General features: G+C 41.3%; 1 protein-coding gene across 7 annotated transcripts in view; it reads right to left on the reverse strand.

Annotated features, from left to right (window-relative positions):
- Positions 1-16,979, reverse strand: part of LOC121284983 (serine/threonine-protein phosphatase 6 regulatory ankyrin repeat subunit B-like) — a 194,991-nt gene that overhangs the window by 78,956 nt on the left and 99,056 nt on the right. For all 7 annotated transcript variants that reach the window (XM_041201025.1, XM_041201024.1, XM_041201023.1 and 4 more), the window contains exons 6-9: positions 14,676-14,763; positions 12,449-12,591; positions 6,553-6,765; positions 4,932-5,010 (exon numbers count right to left, since the gene is read on the reverse strand). In XM_041201025.1, coding sequence (XP_041056959.1) covers positions 4,932-5,010; positions 6,553-6,765; positions 12,449-12,591; positions 14,676-14,763 — 523 coding nt within the window. The remainder of the gene's footprint in view (positions 1-4,931; positions 5,011-6,552; positions 6,766-12,448; positions 12,592-14,675; positions 14,764-16,979) is intronic.

The raw sequence follows: 16,979 nt of genomic DNA on the forward strand, positions 1-16,979 counted from the left end.
CAGGGCTCCAAACTGCTCAACAATGTGATCCTCCAATATTCAACCTCCCATTTTCACAAGGAAACATTTGTCTCTATTTACCATCTTCAATGGTGGCATTATTAAACAATCCATGCTCCAGTCATATTCCTAATTTGAACATAAGATTAATTTAATTCTTTAACATATCACTGACAAGAAAAATATCACGCCATTGCACTTAATTTGTGACCAATTTCAGCAGTAAAGCGAACCCAGTATGTAAAATCCATCTGTTAAGCAATGCTATGCAAATTTTTTCTGAGTTGTGCATTACTTTCTGAATATTTTACTTCATGCTAAAGGAAGAGGGGAGAAATAATTAAGTTGCCTGGCACCCACAAGTTTTTTTGATGTCCCCCTTGTCCAAAAGAGTACCTTAAAAGTACTATCATACAATCATAAATCTTTCCCATATTCTGAATTTCATCTAAAATCCTGACAGATCATTGCTTGCAAGTCCAAAGTTCTGATTAATATTTTATCAAATGTCAAATCACACATCTTTTGATAATTATAGACTTTATATTCAAGAGTCTACCTACAAATAATACTGTATATATTAGATATTACATCTAATAGAAAGCTAAAAACTAGAACATTAAGTAACTGCTTCACTCCAACAGGAGGCAGCAGAAAAAGGACTATTGGTCAGCTAGGAAATGCTCATTCAATAGTTTCTTGTTCTGATACAACCAATTGCCTGTCATTATTTTGTTGGACTGTGAGTAAATGTCAGTTCCTGAACAGTTCCTTTATATTTCAGGTTTTGAACACTTTGTTCAATCATTGGATAAAATATGAATGAGCTCTTGGTTTTGCTTTTAGTTATATTGACTTATTACTTTATCTTCTGCAATTTACACCAATTTGGAAGGAGGTCTACAAAGAGTCATTGTTGCCCAAAGATGATGTTACCTGTCCAGCTATATACAAAAAACAATTGGTGAGCTGAAAATTTGAATAGAGAAACTGTGTCATTTGAATTTCGTCAGAAAATTTACTTCAATTTGTTAAACAAAAGCAGCACTATATTGCCACACAATGTTACAGTGAACTTGGATATTCCTAAAATCATTTGGTTCCTCTAAAGCTGACTTCAAATGCAAAGGGCAGAATTTTCTGCCTGTCAGGCGGTTGGGCCCGACTCAATTTTTGGCGGGCGGGGAGCCAATCCCCGCCAGCGAAGCGGGCCGCACCGCCATTTTACTTGGGCGGGCCAATTAAGGCCCGCCCAGCATGATGTCCGGCGGGAAGCACTATGCACTTCCTGTGCGAGCAGGGGGAATCCCTAAAAGCGAGAGTGCACTCCTTCGCGCATGCGCACAAAAGAGCGCACATCTCCCTGAGGCTAAGTGCAGCCTCAGGGAGATCGCTTCCACTTTGAAAAATATTAGAAATAGAAAACAAAAATTCCCTAACATATCCCCGTCATGTGACAATGTCACATAAGATGGGACGTGTTCATAATTTACAGAAAAACTTTATTAAAAATTTTAAAACACTACATGAAACCTCATCCTGCCATTGGATGAGGTTTCATGTTTTCTCTATTTGCCACTAGGCTTCCTAGCCTGCCCACTAACCTTAAGGTTTGACGGGCAGGTCCTTTAATTGTCTAAATGATCCTGTCAATGGCCTCAATTGGCCATTGACAGGTCGGCAGGCCCGCATCTGATTTTGCTGCGACCTGCCGACCTGAAAATTTAAATGGGGCGGGATGACATCGGGGGTTCCGCCTGATGTCATCCCACATCATTTTACACATTGGCAAGCGGGCCCCGCCCCCTGCTCGCCAACGGCAAAATTCTGCCCAAAGTCTTCTTTTAAAGACGTGATGAAAAAACATATTTGAGAAAAACAAACATAATTTAGTAAAAATGCTTACGAGTTTGAACACTCCATGCAATCTTGAAGGAAGGAATACAGAGAACAAACACAAGGCACTCAGGTGAAGCCAAAATATGGTCACACTTATGATGGGGTGGGAAAGCAAATATACACACACATATATACAATCTGAAACTTAAAGAGTAATATTTTCAGGGCTGATGTGGCTGATTATTTGCTCATATAGACCTATTTACAATCTCAACTGATTAGATATGTCCATTTCCAAAATTCCATCAGCTCATTTTCAAGTATACCTTTCACTTGATGAACTAAGAGTGGGGAAGGGTATTCCAGTTTAAAGTACTCCCAAGCCATTCAGGGAAAATGGTATAACAGTTTTCTTAAACTGGCTAGTGGGAAATTGAAACTGAGGTGTGGTGAGCATATTTATACTTGAAGCACTTCCCCTCGAACATCATTTTTATCCATAATGTCAAGTGTTCAGGAAGTAAGAGAGCTGCTTGCAGCTTTTCTTCATGCCGGAAGTATTTTGCACAGAACAAAAGAAAGACTATTTCACATACCTTTCCTCAGTATGTATTTACTTCAAATAGAGCAAGAAGTCTATCATGTAACCAGATCCGGTGCAGTTTCAGAATCAAGGGCTATTTCGAATAATTATCGAAGATGTATTACATTCCATGTGATTTAACATTTATCAGTGAGAAAAGCCAATCCACTGTGCACATGGCAAACATGTTTATGTCACCGAGCTTTTATTGTCAAGGATACAACTTGAACCTTTCAGTCTAAATATGAAACAGTGAGAGTGAAGAAGTTTGAATCAATGTTAATATTTTATCAACTGGTATACACACAGGTCTTGTAAACTGATTTTGAGTTTAAATCTCAAGCTAAACCGCATTTAAGGATCCTGATGAGGTTGGTGCAGATGTGTGAAATTTTGAGGACAATTGGTTAGTCATAGATTTGTAAAATCTCTTCTCTATTCCTTATCCAATTTGAGCTGCACCAAGCGTAGAGCAGAGAGGGGGAATCCCCAGGTAAGACTGCAGATTCTCCTGCTGTAGAGGGAAACTGAAAGAAGAAACACACTTGTATACTCTTGGGGGCTAGCCACAGAAAACAGTGTCAACTGAGAGCAGGCTATCTGAAGTCTTGCCATGAGAACAGTTTGACTGAAAACAGAAGGTAGGGGTTACAAGGAAGTTAATATACACTGGAAGTATTAAAATAAATCTTTAATTCAGGTATAATATAAACTGAGTTGTTCCACATTTGATTCAAGTGAAAACTCAGTGATTTGAACAGGGAAAGTTGCAAAACCTATCAGAAGTACTTCCTCCAGATAATTTCCAAGGATAAATGAGACAAGATAGTCTCAGTTCTCCAAAAAGAAAGTGGTCAGCCAAAACCCTGACCGTTGTTAAACTTTAGGGACACTGGAGTATAGATTAGTATCAAGGATTGAATGGGATGGGAATCTGTACTCACCGCAATGGCAGCCAACCAAAGAATACCCTCTAGATAAATATAAGTGCATTTTCTGCAGCTGTGAGACACGAACTGATTGTTTTCTGAAAGGTTATTTCTTCATTAAAATAATCTGGAAATTCTGAATTCCACACTTATTTAAATATACAGCTATCCCTTGATTAGCACTCCTAATCTGTTCCTAAAAATGATGTGCAAAACTGAATTGTACTAAATGGAAATCACTTTCCCATAAGAAAACATAGAATAAAGGTGGGTTAGATTCCTGACCTGTAAAATTTAGGCTAAAAACCTACGGATTACCTTGAACCTAACTGGCCCGGGAGGGGGTTATGGAGGGACGTGGCGAACAGCAGGGACAGGCAGGGAAGCAGCAGTCTGCTTTTAACAAAAGACTGTGTGCTCAGTATCTGCACTAGAACAAAAAATGACAGCAGCACTATTGGAGAATCAATTTACCAACCGTGCTAAAAAAACATGCCATTAGAACATGATTTAAATGGGGCAACACCTGTATGATACTTGCAAGGAATGGCAGTCACTTTGCCTTTTTTCCCCTTCTATCCTAACCTATAAATAATATTCCAAAGACAAATCAAAAAAATTTTAGTCATTAACCTTACTGTCGGAATGCCATGTCAAAGACACAAATGCAACAGAAATGTAATTTTCCCATGTGGATTTTCATTTCCAAAAGATCTTATTGTACGTATCCTGCACATATGAACAATTTTAACCACGTACCTTATTTTTGGGAATATTGGGGGAAGACTTGTGGCACAATGGTAATGTCGCGGCCTCTGAGCCAGAAGCTACGGGTTCAAGTCCCACTTCAGGACTTGATGGCCACAGAGAGTGTTTTTATAATGTGGCCAATGATTATCAATTGACACATCTATGGCAGGCAGTAAGAACATGAGAGTCTCCTGGTAAGAAATGCATGATGCAGAGTGGTGCCCCTCAAGCTATAGCCTCTGGCGATAGGCTAGCCTTGTATTCAAGGAAAAACTAGCTCGGAAAAGAGACATAAACGCATGCTTTGTCTGTGTCATGCGCCACTAGGCACAGGAAAGATTTTTTTTTTAAATACTCAATAGCATAACTTGCACTTTATTCTCTTTTTGTGAGCATCTCTTTGGATATTCTTCAAGAATCTTTTGGACTTCATTACACATGCTTTTGATTTCATAATAATTAAAATTCAAAAGTAAAAATATTTAATCAAAAAGATTCTAAATATTTATTCACTCTCCCCACTAAAAACCTAAATCATTAGGAAAAGCTTTGATATAGAACTGTTAGGATGGAGAGGCAATAACAGCAAAACTTTAAGGATATAAACTGTGAGCAACAGAACAATTTTCCTAGTTCCAACTGCTATGTGTTTAGTAAGTTAAGATCAAGTTTCTTTTTCCAACTCCAACAGTCGAAAGCATGAGCACAGTCCTTAGTTTTAATATTCAAATTTGGACTTTAGCCATGCTGGCTCTTACAAAAAAGTCATACGTGCAATGATTTATGAAACTTCTAAAACAAGTTCTAATGCAAAAAATATTGAAATTTACCATTTTGAATGAGCGTTTGTGACCTTGTGAATCTACCATGGACAGCAGTCATGTGCAATGGATTCTTGCCATCTTTACTCTGAAAGATAACAAAAATTTTCCAATAATCATTCTATTGAATCCGATCATAGGTAACATAGATCAATACTCTAAACACATACAAAATGCTTGTGTCTTAGTTAGAAAACATCATTTAATAGAAGTCTGAATATAGAAAATGGGTTGTTTAACATGAGGAACAGAGTGTCAACCAAGCACAGTTCCTTGAGTGACCCTGCATAGGCCTGATGTTTGCTTCTCTTCAGGAAGCTGCTCAGTTCACCAACTCACCAGATGTTGCACACACTAGATTCTTCTTTGCACAAAAGAAAACATGGCTTATCAAAGACTCTTAATACTTTTCCAACCTTGTGCTGAACCCTATATCACTGCACGTTGAAATGGGAAATTTTAGTGAAAGTGAATATGCTGTCTTTCAAATTTGTATGTATAAAGTCTGACAGTTAATAATCTATAACTTTTCTTGTGGATAGGGGAATGTTCTTTACTTTTAATGGGATAGAAATTTTGATAGGAATTATTGAAGTGCTTAAAAATACTTATTTAAAACCATTAGATTTCCTTTTTTGTACAATATACTATCTTAATATCACCTACGAGATAAAGGTTTCAAAACTAATCAGATTTCAATTTATATAGGAAATATTCCAAAGGAAAACTAAGCAAAAATGCTGTAGCTGCAGACGTCAATGGAACTGACTCAACACAGAATGGCAAACCCAGTCTGTATAAAACAAAAACAGAAAATGCTGGAAAAACCCAGCAGGTCTAACAGCATCTGTGGAGGAAAAAAAGAGTTAATGTTTCAAGTCCTTATGACTCTTCTTCAGAGATAAAGAGAAGTAAAATGTAATGAAATTTATACTGTTTAAGGGGGTTGGAGCAGATGAAGCTGGATAGAAGGCCAGTGATAGGTGGAGGCAAAGGAGAGATTGCCAGAGATGTCATGGACAAAAGGACAGATGGGTGTTAATGATAGTAAGACTGGCTAAAGGAGGTGCTAGTGGTGGCATTAAGGTTAGAGAGCAGAATGTGATAATGGCAGGACAAGGGTAAGCACTCTAGAAAAAACAACAAGAACAAGTGACAGATGGGGGGAGGGGACAGTAGTGGAAAAAAGATTGAAAATAAGATAAACAATGAATAAAAATGAATTTAAATAAAAATAGAAATAAAATAAGTGGGTAAAAAATAAAAACAAGTCTGTCTAACTCAGCTACATACAGACTTTACCATCTGAGGCATCAAGGGAGGCCTAGATTCTTGGTTCTTTTGAGGAAAAAAACAAACTTCAAATACACTCAAAGTTCTTCAGGCATGTTTTTTAGGATTATAGGAGAGCACAATGTCCCATTAGCATCCATGTGGTGCTGTGCAATAATCAGTCTTCAGTCTGGATGAGACATTTGGGGGCTCCACAATTATCACTAGCCTTCATATTTCAAAAAGATACAAGGTCTAGACTCAAGACTTATAGCTCAATTCAACTTGCTCTCCATACATAATTCAATATTTTAAAAAAATCTTTCCTTTGAAAGACAATATGCAGATTTACATTTACCTGGAAGTTGACATCTGCTCCATTATTTACTAATAGTTCAAGACACAAAGCACCATGGGTTGAAGCAGCAGCAAAGTGCAAAGGAGTAAATCCCTTGTTGTTGGGTTGATTCACATTAGCACCATAGTCAATAAGTTCGTTGACTACAGCATCTTGTCCATTGTAGCACGCAATGTGGAGTGCTGTATTTCCATATACATTTGGCTCATCAATCTACCATAGAAAATAAATTTTGTACAAGTGTAGAAAACAGAAGAGGAACTTAGCATTAGTATTTGCAATAAACCTATTAGGACCATCATAATCACCTGCAGCAGAAGTTTGCTGTGACATTTTTAAATCTAACAACATTAAATTTACAGAGATTGCCCCATATGGGAAAGTAACTCAAGTGTGCAATGTACAACATTAGTCAGTTGAAATTAATATCAGGGTAAGGTTGTGTGAATGAATGACAAAGAAAGAAGTCACTCAACACTAATCCTGCCCTACATTAACAAGCCACCATGTGGCACTGATCTGACCGGGTCTTGGGAATTTTTTTAAATGAGGACATATTAAAGGAGCAAAAATGGCAAATTATACATTTGCGTCTAAAATTTAAATTTTACCTCAATACTCCTTTCGTTCAGAGATAAATTGATTCTTTACTTCTAATTTCATTTGTGCAACTTAAAACACTAAACTTGTTTAAAAAAATAAGTTCAGGTTCCTTAAAAGGATTTAAAACATATGAGAGTTTATTTTCTTCTTTTTATGAACATGAGTTAAGTAACTATCTTCAGTCAAATGTACAGACATTAATAAAAAAGACGGGTGCCTCAATATCATCTCCCCCAGTTGGAAACTAACGGCTTAAAACCAGCCAATTACTGCACCTCAAGAGTAGACATGTCAGACAGCTAAATTAGTACAAAATCTCATGGAGATTCACAAAGCTGAACCAAAATAACCCAAAGATTTAATACAGCCAGTTTCACAGACTGGAACATGAAGCCACCGAGAGATATTTTGACAAATAGATAGTCCCTTAACACAATTCCCATTAGCAGCTAAGCTCTTAATCTTGCAGAAAGCTCACACGCTCAAATTAATTTATTTTGGCCAACATCATCATCAATTCTTAATACAAATGAATGAAATATCTCCTACTGAATGCCTACTGAACTAAGTGAATGAACATGTGGTGTAGGTTCATATGAGTGCATGTGTCAGCATTAGCAATGGGTGTCAGATTAATAAAGACTAGGGCAGAATTTTCCATGCCCGCTGGAATGAGTGGACAAGATGGTGAGAAGGTGTAAAATTGTTTTCACGATGTCGTGAAACCAGTTTGCAATCATCCGCTCAGTCTGCTGATGGCGGGCCACATTCCCCACCATCAGACATCAGGAACCTCATTGTAATACGTCAGCATATCACCATAAGGCCAGCCCGCTGGACTCATCCACTCTCTCTGGATCATCCACCCACGTCGGCAGGAAAACACACCGGTGCAGAACACATCATAAGAAGTGTAACAGGGGAGACGATGGCAAATGGGGAGGTGGATGTAAGAGGGGGTGTGGAAGGTTTAAGGTAAGGAGTTCGGAGGAGTGCAGAAAGGGGAGGGAGTCCAGTGGGAGGAAGGAATGCGGAGAGGAGAGGGAGTAAAGCTGGAGGAAGAAGTAATGGTGACTGAGGGAGTCAGGAAGGGGAGGGTGTAAGGCTGAAGGAAAAATTGAGGCTGGAGGAAGGAGTTGGAGGGAGGGAAGGACTAAGGGTGGAAGAAGAAGTTTTGCTGTCTGAGGGAGTCAGAAAGGAAGAGGGACTAAGCAGGGGTGAGTTTGGGGGTGGGAGGACTAAGGGGGCAGAAGGGTTCTTTGGGGAGTTGGAGGGGTCCAGAGGGAGGAAGGGGTTCCAGAAGGAAGTGAACGTGCAATGGAGGGGTCTGATGGGTCCATCACTGCCTCCTGGGGAACGAACTGAAGGAGGCCATGGTATGAGGGAATGGTGAGAATGACTGAGGGCAGAGTGAGGCAGTAGGGTGGGAGGGTGAGGGTTCGTCTGTAGCAGTAGAAAGGATGGTGAGGGTGGTTGGTGGGGACTCTGAGGCAGGCACAGACCCTGGGGGTGGGAAGGAGGAGGTCGGGGAGATGAATGTAGATGGAGGTGGGATTTTCGTAAGAAAGGGAGCGTGCACGTTTACCAGGACATCTGTAAAAGAAACGGGTTGAGGCTGGTAGGTCATGGAAGAGAGGTGAAAGGTGATGCCGGGTGGGGTCAACAGTGATGGGGAAAGGAAATGGCTGACTGAGGGAGAGTATAGAATGGGGAGTGAAAGTAAAACCGAATTAGTACCATGCTGACTAAATTGAAAGTGAAACGGGAGTTATGGTGGACGAGATCAGGTGTTGCAATGGAGCGTGATCAGTGGATGGGCAGAGATACAGGTCAGCTCAGCTGGACAACTGAAAGTAAACCCAAGCAGGCAGCATTGAAAATGCTCAGGACATTGAGATGCATGTGATACGGAAAGAATCCATGTGGATGGGGGATGCTTGCAGGAGGCTCTAAAAGGCCCTGCCCCACACACAATTCCCCCTCCAGACTCACTTGGGGGCCGGCTGCTCCATCTGCAGTGACCGAGGACGATGTTGAGGGTCTCACAGGCAAAGAGAACTCTGAGGGAGTGGACAGCCTCTAAAATTCCTGAGTGGATGACTCAGGGGTATCCAACAGCTGGTTCTCCTCCCTTTGGGTGCCTGAGAGCACCAACCCGACTCACTGAGTGGAAAAAGCACCTGGAGGAATGTTGAGGTGCCCCCTTTCCCTCTCGCATTCCCACTGCAGGAACACAACCGTGGTTCCCACCATGGAGTGCAGGTCTGTGTGTATCTCTGCGTTCAGCTGGACCAGGGTCTCCATGGCATTCCCCATCCTCCCCATGACACTTCCAAACGTGCATATGTGGACACCACTTAACAGTCAACAAGCGGATGCACTCCTTGATTCGCAAGCCACTCTGTTGGGGACTTCCAACAACCCTGCGTGATATTCCCCCGCTTTCTGCTGACTCTCCAGAATGAGTTGGAAGGCCTAATCCAGAGGTTCATCATCTGACTTGGACCTCACTGATGCATGATTCCCAGCAGTCCTTGAGTGCCAGGGAGCTGGGCTGAATCTGCCTCCTCCTGCTGTGGACACGTGTCCATGCAGTGACCACAGATTGTAAACCTGAGCCTGCTCTAGATCTAGGTCCCACTGAGGCGTGTGTCTCTGTGCTGGTGCAGGGTGTGGGTAAGCACTGTGCCGGGTCTTTCAGGCTGCTTATTTCCAGCTTTTCAATGGAGGAGGCGTCCTCTTGGTTGGAGGCAGGGACATGGATGGAGCTGAGGGACTGGCTGGCTGAGGGTGTCAGTCGCTTGGCAGAGCTCCCTGTGAATCAAAGTAGGGATATTTAGTGCATGGCAGCAGAGTCAAAAGTAGGAGAGAGAGCACTCACAGTTGCAATGAGAGAGGAATGATGTGTTGCAGGTTCCTCAGGAGGGTGTTCACCACTGACCTCACCGTCATTGTTGGCAGGGTCCATGTCCTCACCAGTCAGCGCGATGGCACGCTCCTTAAAGTGAGTGAGAGGCCTAATGTGGGCCACTCCACCCCAGGTCTGGGACTTCTCCCTGCTGATGTGAGCAGGCTTCTCCTACATGGAAACAGATGGAGACAGTGTGAGCAGGATGCATGGCACTGAACAATGTGTGGCCAGCGGAGCCATGTATGAAGATGCAAGCTCGAGAGGATATGAGCCTGATGGAGATGTGAGGGTGTGAGTGTTAGTGGTGTTGCCCTGTTAGGCATCCCTGTGGATTTGTGATGGGTTTGAGAGTGTGCGAGTGATGAGAAGAGTGAATTACCTTGGCGGAACGGATGAGGCCATTCATCCTGTAGCGCCACTGGGTGGCTGTCCTCTTTTGTAGGTCATTGGTGCTGACCACTGCCTCCCAAGCTGGATTGGTGATGCCGCTGCCCATCCTTCGGCCAGAGCAGAAGTAGAGAGCAACAAGGCTGGCCTCCATGGTATTCAAAAGCTGCTCATGGGACACACCACTAAACCTGGGGGCTGCAGTCTTCTTGCCTTTCAGGACCATATCTTCCATGCAACAGATGTGGGCTGGAAGCACTGAGAGGTGCGTGTGCAACTGGCCTTTAAATATGGTGCCTGGAGGGATGAAGCGACGAGGTGATGGCATGACAGATGAATGAGAGCCCACCTGTAATCGAAACAGCATGTTTCCTGGGAATGCATAATTAATGCGATAGGTTTGGGGCGATATGGTGTGAAAAGCCGCCATTGCGGCCAACGGGTAAAACATTGGGAAAAATTTTCCCCGTCGGGGCGGGGGGAGAGTGCAAGAGCGGGCGCGCCTCCAATCGGCGCCCCCAATTGGGGGCGCATCGTCATTTTACATAGTCAGGCCAATTAAGGCCACGCCCAGTGTGATGTTGGCCAGGAAGCACTACGCACTTCCTGCGTGGGTGGGGGTGGGATTCCCTCAACCAGGAGTGTGCTCTTTCGCACATGGGCACAAAAGTGAAAACTGATCTGCCTGAGGCTGAGTGCTTCCTCAGGGAGATCAGCTCCAAATTTAAAAATGTTAAAGAAACAATATCAAAATTTCCCTGACATGTCCCCTCATGTGACACTGTCACGTGTGTTGGGACATGTCCATCACCTTTATTAAATATTTAAAAACCCTCATGAAACCTCATCCTGTCCATGGATGAGGTTTCGTGCTTTTCCTTAAGCCCGCCAGGGCTCCCTGCCTGCCCGCCAACCCTAAGGTTGGGCAGGCAGGTCAATTAATGATGTTAAGTACTTTTTAAATGTTCTCAATAGGCCGTTTACAGGTCGGCAGACACACAGCTGATTCAGCTGCGTCCCCGCCAATCTGAAAATGGAAATGATGCGGGGTGATGTCGGGAGTTTCACCCGACGTCATCCCACGTCATTTTATGCAATGGCGAGCAGGCCCCACCCCTGCTTGCCAACCGGAAGATCCTCCCCATCGTTTTACCTGCTCGCTACTGCATTTAATGCAAATCTGGGACGATTCTGCCCTATGCGACTGCATCTTCTATATCCATCACTGATAATTTTTCCAAAAAGGTACCATCTGTTATTTGTATGATAAACCCCATTTGGAATGGCAGTTCAATTGTTTCTACTCCCCTCCCTGAAAAAACTGCACAACTTCTTCTTAATGGTGCTTTAATAAAGCCATCAGTAGTTTTAAAAAACATATTTTTAAAATTTATCTTTCGTCTTTGTGTAGGAAAGGAACAATTTTACATGAAATAGCCCTTTCACATCCTCAGGACATACTAAAGCACTTCAGAGCCAATTATTTACTTTTGAAGTGTAATCACTGTTTTTGGCAACCAATTTTTGTACAACAAGAAAATAATATACCAATTCATTATTTTTGGCAGTGCTGGCTGAAAGATAAATATTAACCAGGACACCAGGCAAACCCCCTTGTTCTTCTTCCAACAGTATTAAATATTTTTGTTTACATCCATCTGAACAGGCAGACTGGGCCCTCAGTTTACCATCTCATGCAAAGGACAACACTGCCAATAATGCAGCACTCCTTCAGTGCTGCAGTTTTAAGCTAGGTCATATGCTCAAATTTTCAGTGAGGTTTGAACCAACAACCTTCTGACTATATATTACTACTGAGCCTAGCTAATGCTTTTTGGGGGCAAGACACATACCAGTGCTAGAAATGTATCTTCTGTTCTGCTTTTGTTCACCAGCTAGCTCCTCACCTATTTAATTGTGTAACTTTTCATTATACTTCTTCCAGAGAAAATAAACATGCTAGCTTCATACATTTTGCAAGAAAACAATACTTACCTCTACAGCAAGATTAATCAGTAGTTTAACCACATTAATCTGTCCATTAGATGCAGCTGCATGTAGTGGTGTATAACCTTTCTTATCCTTGCAAATAACTTCGGCTCCATGATTCAACAACAAAGAAACTACTTCAACATGACCTACAGTAAAAAAAAATTCACATTATACATAGATTGAAATACATCATCTTTTCATGAGCTTTTACATGGTGGACTGACAATACATCAAACCCTCAATAATCTAAGTTTCAATGACTTTCTAAATCTAGGCATTTATTTTAATTTAAATTTCTCAAGTTAAGTAGAATATAAATAGAATTATATAAAGATCCATAGGACAGATAGATAGATGAAGGCTCTCTGCACAGCAAATTCAAATTTTTGTTTTATTTTGTTCATTTTCAGGCTGTAAGCATCACTGGCAAGACTGGCACTTATTGCCCATCTCTAGTTGCCATGAGAAAATAGCGATGGATCTACAGTCCGTAGATGGAGATGAATTCATAATTTTATTAGGTAGAGAATTCCAGAATTTTGATCCAGTGATGAATAACAATACATATCCATATCAAGATGTCGTGTGAATTGGAGGCGATGGCGTTCCTATGCACCCGTTGCCCTTGTCCTTCTAGCTGGTGAAGGCTGTGGGTTTGGGAGGTCCTGCCAAAACAGCTGGGACAAGCTGTTGCAGTGCATCCTTTGGATGATGCACACTGCAGCCATGGTACCAAAGGAGATGAATGCACAGTGCAGCCAGTTCTAAAGAAGGTGGATGTTTAGGCTAGTTAGGTTTGATTAAGTGGACTGCTGAATCCCAACTGGCATCAAGCTTCTTGAGTGTTGTTCTAGCGGCATGCATCCAGGCAAATGGAGAGTGTTCCATCACATTCCTGGCTTGTGTCTTGCAGGCTTGAAGCTGGTAGAGGAGCATTCAAAGTCAGGGGATCAGAACTCACCCCACATTACTGGTCAAAATTCTGAATCAGATTGATTAGAAAATAGTAGAATGCATGAAATCATGGCCCAGAACTTTAGTCCCTGGGGTGAATGGCAGGGGGGTGGGGTGGTACCACAGAGATACTCCAGAAGATCCGGTGGCAGACACTCCCCACCCAAGAAATCCTGACCCAAGGATTGCACGGGAATCGACCAGGAAGTTAAAATTTCTGGAACCATTCAACACTCTAACTTAAACTGGAAACTTCGGATGGTTCAGACTGTCAGCAGAATAGTTACCCAGGAAAGGTTCGGAGGATTAAAACCACTTCTAACGCCTGGTTAACTATACTACTGGCAACCCCTCAACCCACATTGGATCCCCGACTACCTCCGCCACCTCCCCAAGTATTCCACCACCCACTGACTGACCTCATGACCCCCCACGGATTCATCCTACCAACCCCACAGACCCATCATACTCCATTCCCCCCACTACTGATCCATCCAAGCCCCACCCACTTACTTTATAGACTTACCTATCCCTGGCTTCTCAAAGTGCATTTAAACACAGGGACCTCTAATCTTACCTGGTTTAGACAGCTGGTGCTGTAAAAAGGGGCCGAGACTGCACTTCCCCTGACACCGCTGCCCTGCATCTTAGACCTCAGAAAACAGGTATGCTGCACATTTCTCACCAGGCCCAGATTGGAAAAGCAGGCAAGAAATGCGCAACTCCCAACCTGGGTAAGTGAAAAAGAGTGGAGTGGCAATCTGACTGTGATTGCCTAACCTCAGAAGCTCTGGCCCCATCTTTTAGGTTGCCCATAATGCACTGCGCAAAGCAATACTTCACAATGTAATTTAATGTTACAACCTGAATTTCTTCTCATGGCATGAAATGAATCAGAATACTTCTATAAACATGGAGGTTATTCAAGTTTATCTTTTAAATGTGGTATGCCTCCCCTGAAAATGGAACAAAATTCAGGAAATCTGCCATGTCTTCCTGCATTTCAATCCAGGTGATAATCAAAAAAGAAACAGAATTCATGGAAGAATCCATGTCCAAGTAAAAAGGACAAAATGGATGGGGTGGTGCCAAATCTGATCAAAAGATAATTTAATCTTTCACCCATAAATGATACTTGGTGCCAAGTCTGATCAAAAGATAATTTAATCTTTCACCCATAAATGATACTTGATACATTATTATCTATATTTAGATTAAATATTGTGTAATTAATCTAATCATTCAAAAGAGATATTTTGAACATAATATGACTTACCCATGTAAGCTGCCCAGTGCAAGGCCCTTCTGTCCTTCTTATCAAAAGCATTAATATTGGCCCCTTTTGCTAATAGGAGATTTACCATCTTGAAAGAGAAAAGAAGGGAGAAGAAAACAAAAAATGCTCCAGTAAAAGTTTAAAAATTCAAAATCATCACAATCATGTGGATTTGAATTTCAGTACAAACACAAACTTAATTTAATGAAAATACAAGTTTTCTAAAGTCACGGTTGGTATGTTGGATACAAATTTCCAATGTGTAAGGTGAATGATGCTGAGGAGAATTCTCTGGCAGTGTGAAAACATCCAGGAAATGCAGTAAATGAAAAAGCTGCATATGTCGCTGCATCATCTATTATGTGCAAGCCAGCCTTGTTGATACAAAAAGACAAAATTTACAAAATTCCCATTTTATGAGATACACACTGCACTGACATAAAAAAGTCAAAATATCAAAGGAAGAAAGTACATGCAAGCAGAATTTTATAAGTAATATATATATACATTTTTAATGTTTTAGCACCAGCAGAACTTTAGACCCAAAGTAGGTTTGCATTATTTTGGTATTTACATGGCTTATTGTCAATTGGTACCATGCTAACCACTGGGAAAGCCACTGCGATATTCAGGTGTTACATCTGTAATCACAAATACCCACTTGAAAAAAAAATCAAGGTATAGTCACTCCTAAATATAAAAAAGAAACATTTATGGTTGATAATGAAATGAAGACATTGGATCCAGCTCTAATTGTAAAATAAACCAATAATGAGAATTTGTTTTATCATTTTACAAAAAATTATGACAATGACAACACTTCACTTAAAGTACTTACTTGATAGTAAAGTGCTTTGGGATTTCTTAAGGTTGTCAACATTTCTAAATAAATGCAAACATTCCTTGTGCCACAGGCCAGTCTCAACTGAACTGCTTATCAACTAAGGTGCTGTAAGAGATGCAACTGGTGGCTTCAGTAAGCTTCTGGATTAGGATAGCTAAACATTTTTCATGGACTCTGTTCTCAGTTGCATTTTGGAGGGGACACTTTGGAGACAACTTCAGTGAATTAGTGCTTGCCAACAAGAATCATCAGAAATCAAGCCCAGATTTGTCAATGCTGTTTCTTCCCAAATCCTGCTTGCTAAGACAAGGATTCTCATGAGGGAGGAGTCCTTGCTGGGAATCTCTCTAGTAGTAGCTATATGCAGGTTGAATCAGTACTGGGAGGAGAGGAAAGGAAAATAATTGAAGGTGAGAGAAATGAAGGCAAGAGAAAAGAGGCAGAAGCAGAGAAGTCCTCGGGGAGGTGCAGGAAAGAGTAAACAAGTTGGATAGGGAGGGAACATGGCAAAAATAATTTAAATGGAGTGAAGAAAAAATGTGCCGTAAAGAACTTGGGTGTTGGGAATGCCAGAATGGAAGGAGAAAAGCTGTTTACTTGGAGGAAGAGTAGGATGCTAGGTTAAATTGCAGGGGGCAGGATGAACAACGATGAAGAGTGCAAGTGTAAATTGACCAAATGAAAGAGGGCGTCTTTTTAAAAGGGTTTGGCAGGCAGATGGTAAATGGTGTCTCTGTGAACTGGGATGGAGGTTGGATTTGAGAGAATGATATTAACTTTTCGGAAAATGATGGCTTGGTTAGACTCTTCAGAATCCAAATACTTTTTGAAAAACAAAGCTTTTAAATCTTTGACTTACCTATGGCTTAAGTTAAAAAGCCTGTGGAACAACTTGCTTTCATCTATCACAGGTATAATTGAGGTAGCCTTGAATGATCAGCGTTTTTCAGGCTTTTTCAAAGCTCCTAATTTATAGCCATTAAAAAATTTCTGATTTCTCCTTTTCAAACTCAAAGTAGGTGACGTCAGTTTCACTCATTGAAGTCCATCAGCCATAGTTTCCCCTATTTACTCTATCCATGTCTCTTTCATTTATCCTTGGTTTCCTACCTTCCAACCAATTACTAGCCCATGAAACTCTCGTTTCAGCTAATAATCCCTTGTGCTGAATCTTATAAAATGTCTTTTGGATGCAAATACACAGACCCTCCTATCCAATATGCTGGTGACCTCCTGAAAAAAATCCAGCAATTACTCAGAAATGACCTACTCTTTACAAATTCACGCTGACTTTCTTCCATCAACTGATGCTTATCCAAGTGTTTGGCCACTTTATCTTTAAAGATCGATTCTATAACTTCCCCACAATTAATGTTAAACTGACAGGTCTGCAGTAATCTGGTTTCTCCCTCCCTTAAATGAGAGAGTGACATTTGTAATTTTACAACATAAAGGCACAT

Source organism: Carcharodon carcharias, chromosome 12 (assembly GCF_017639515.1).
Source record: "Carcharodon carcharias isolate sCarCar2 chromosome 12, sCarCar2.pri, whole genome shotgun sequence".
Taxonomy (NCBI): Eukaryota; Metazoa; Chordata; class Chondrichthyes; order Lamniformes; family Lamnidae; genus Carcharodon; species Carcharodon carcharias.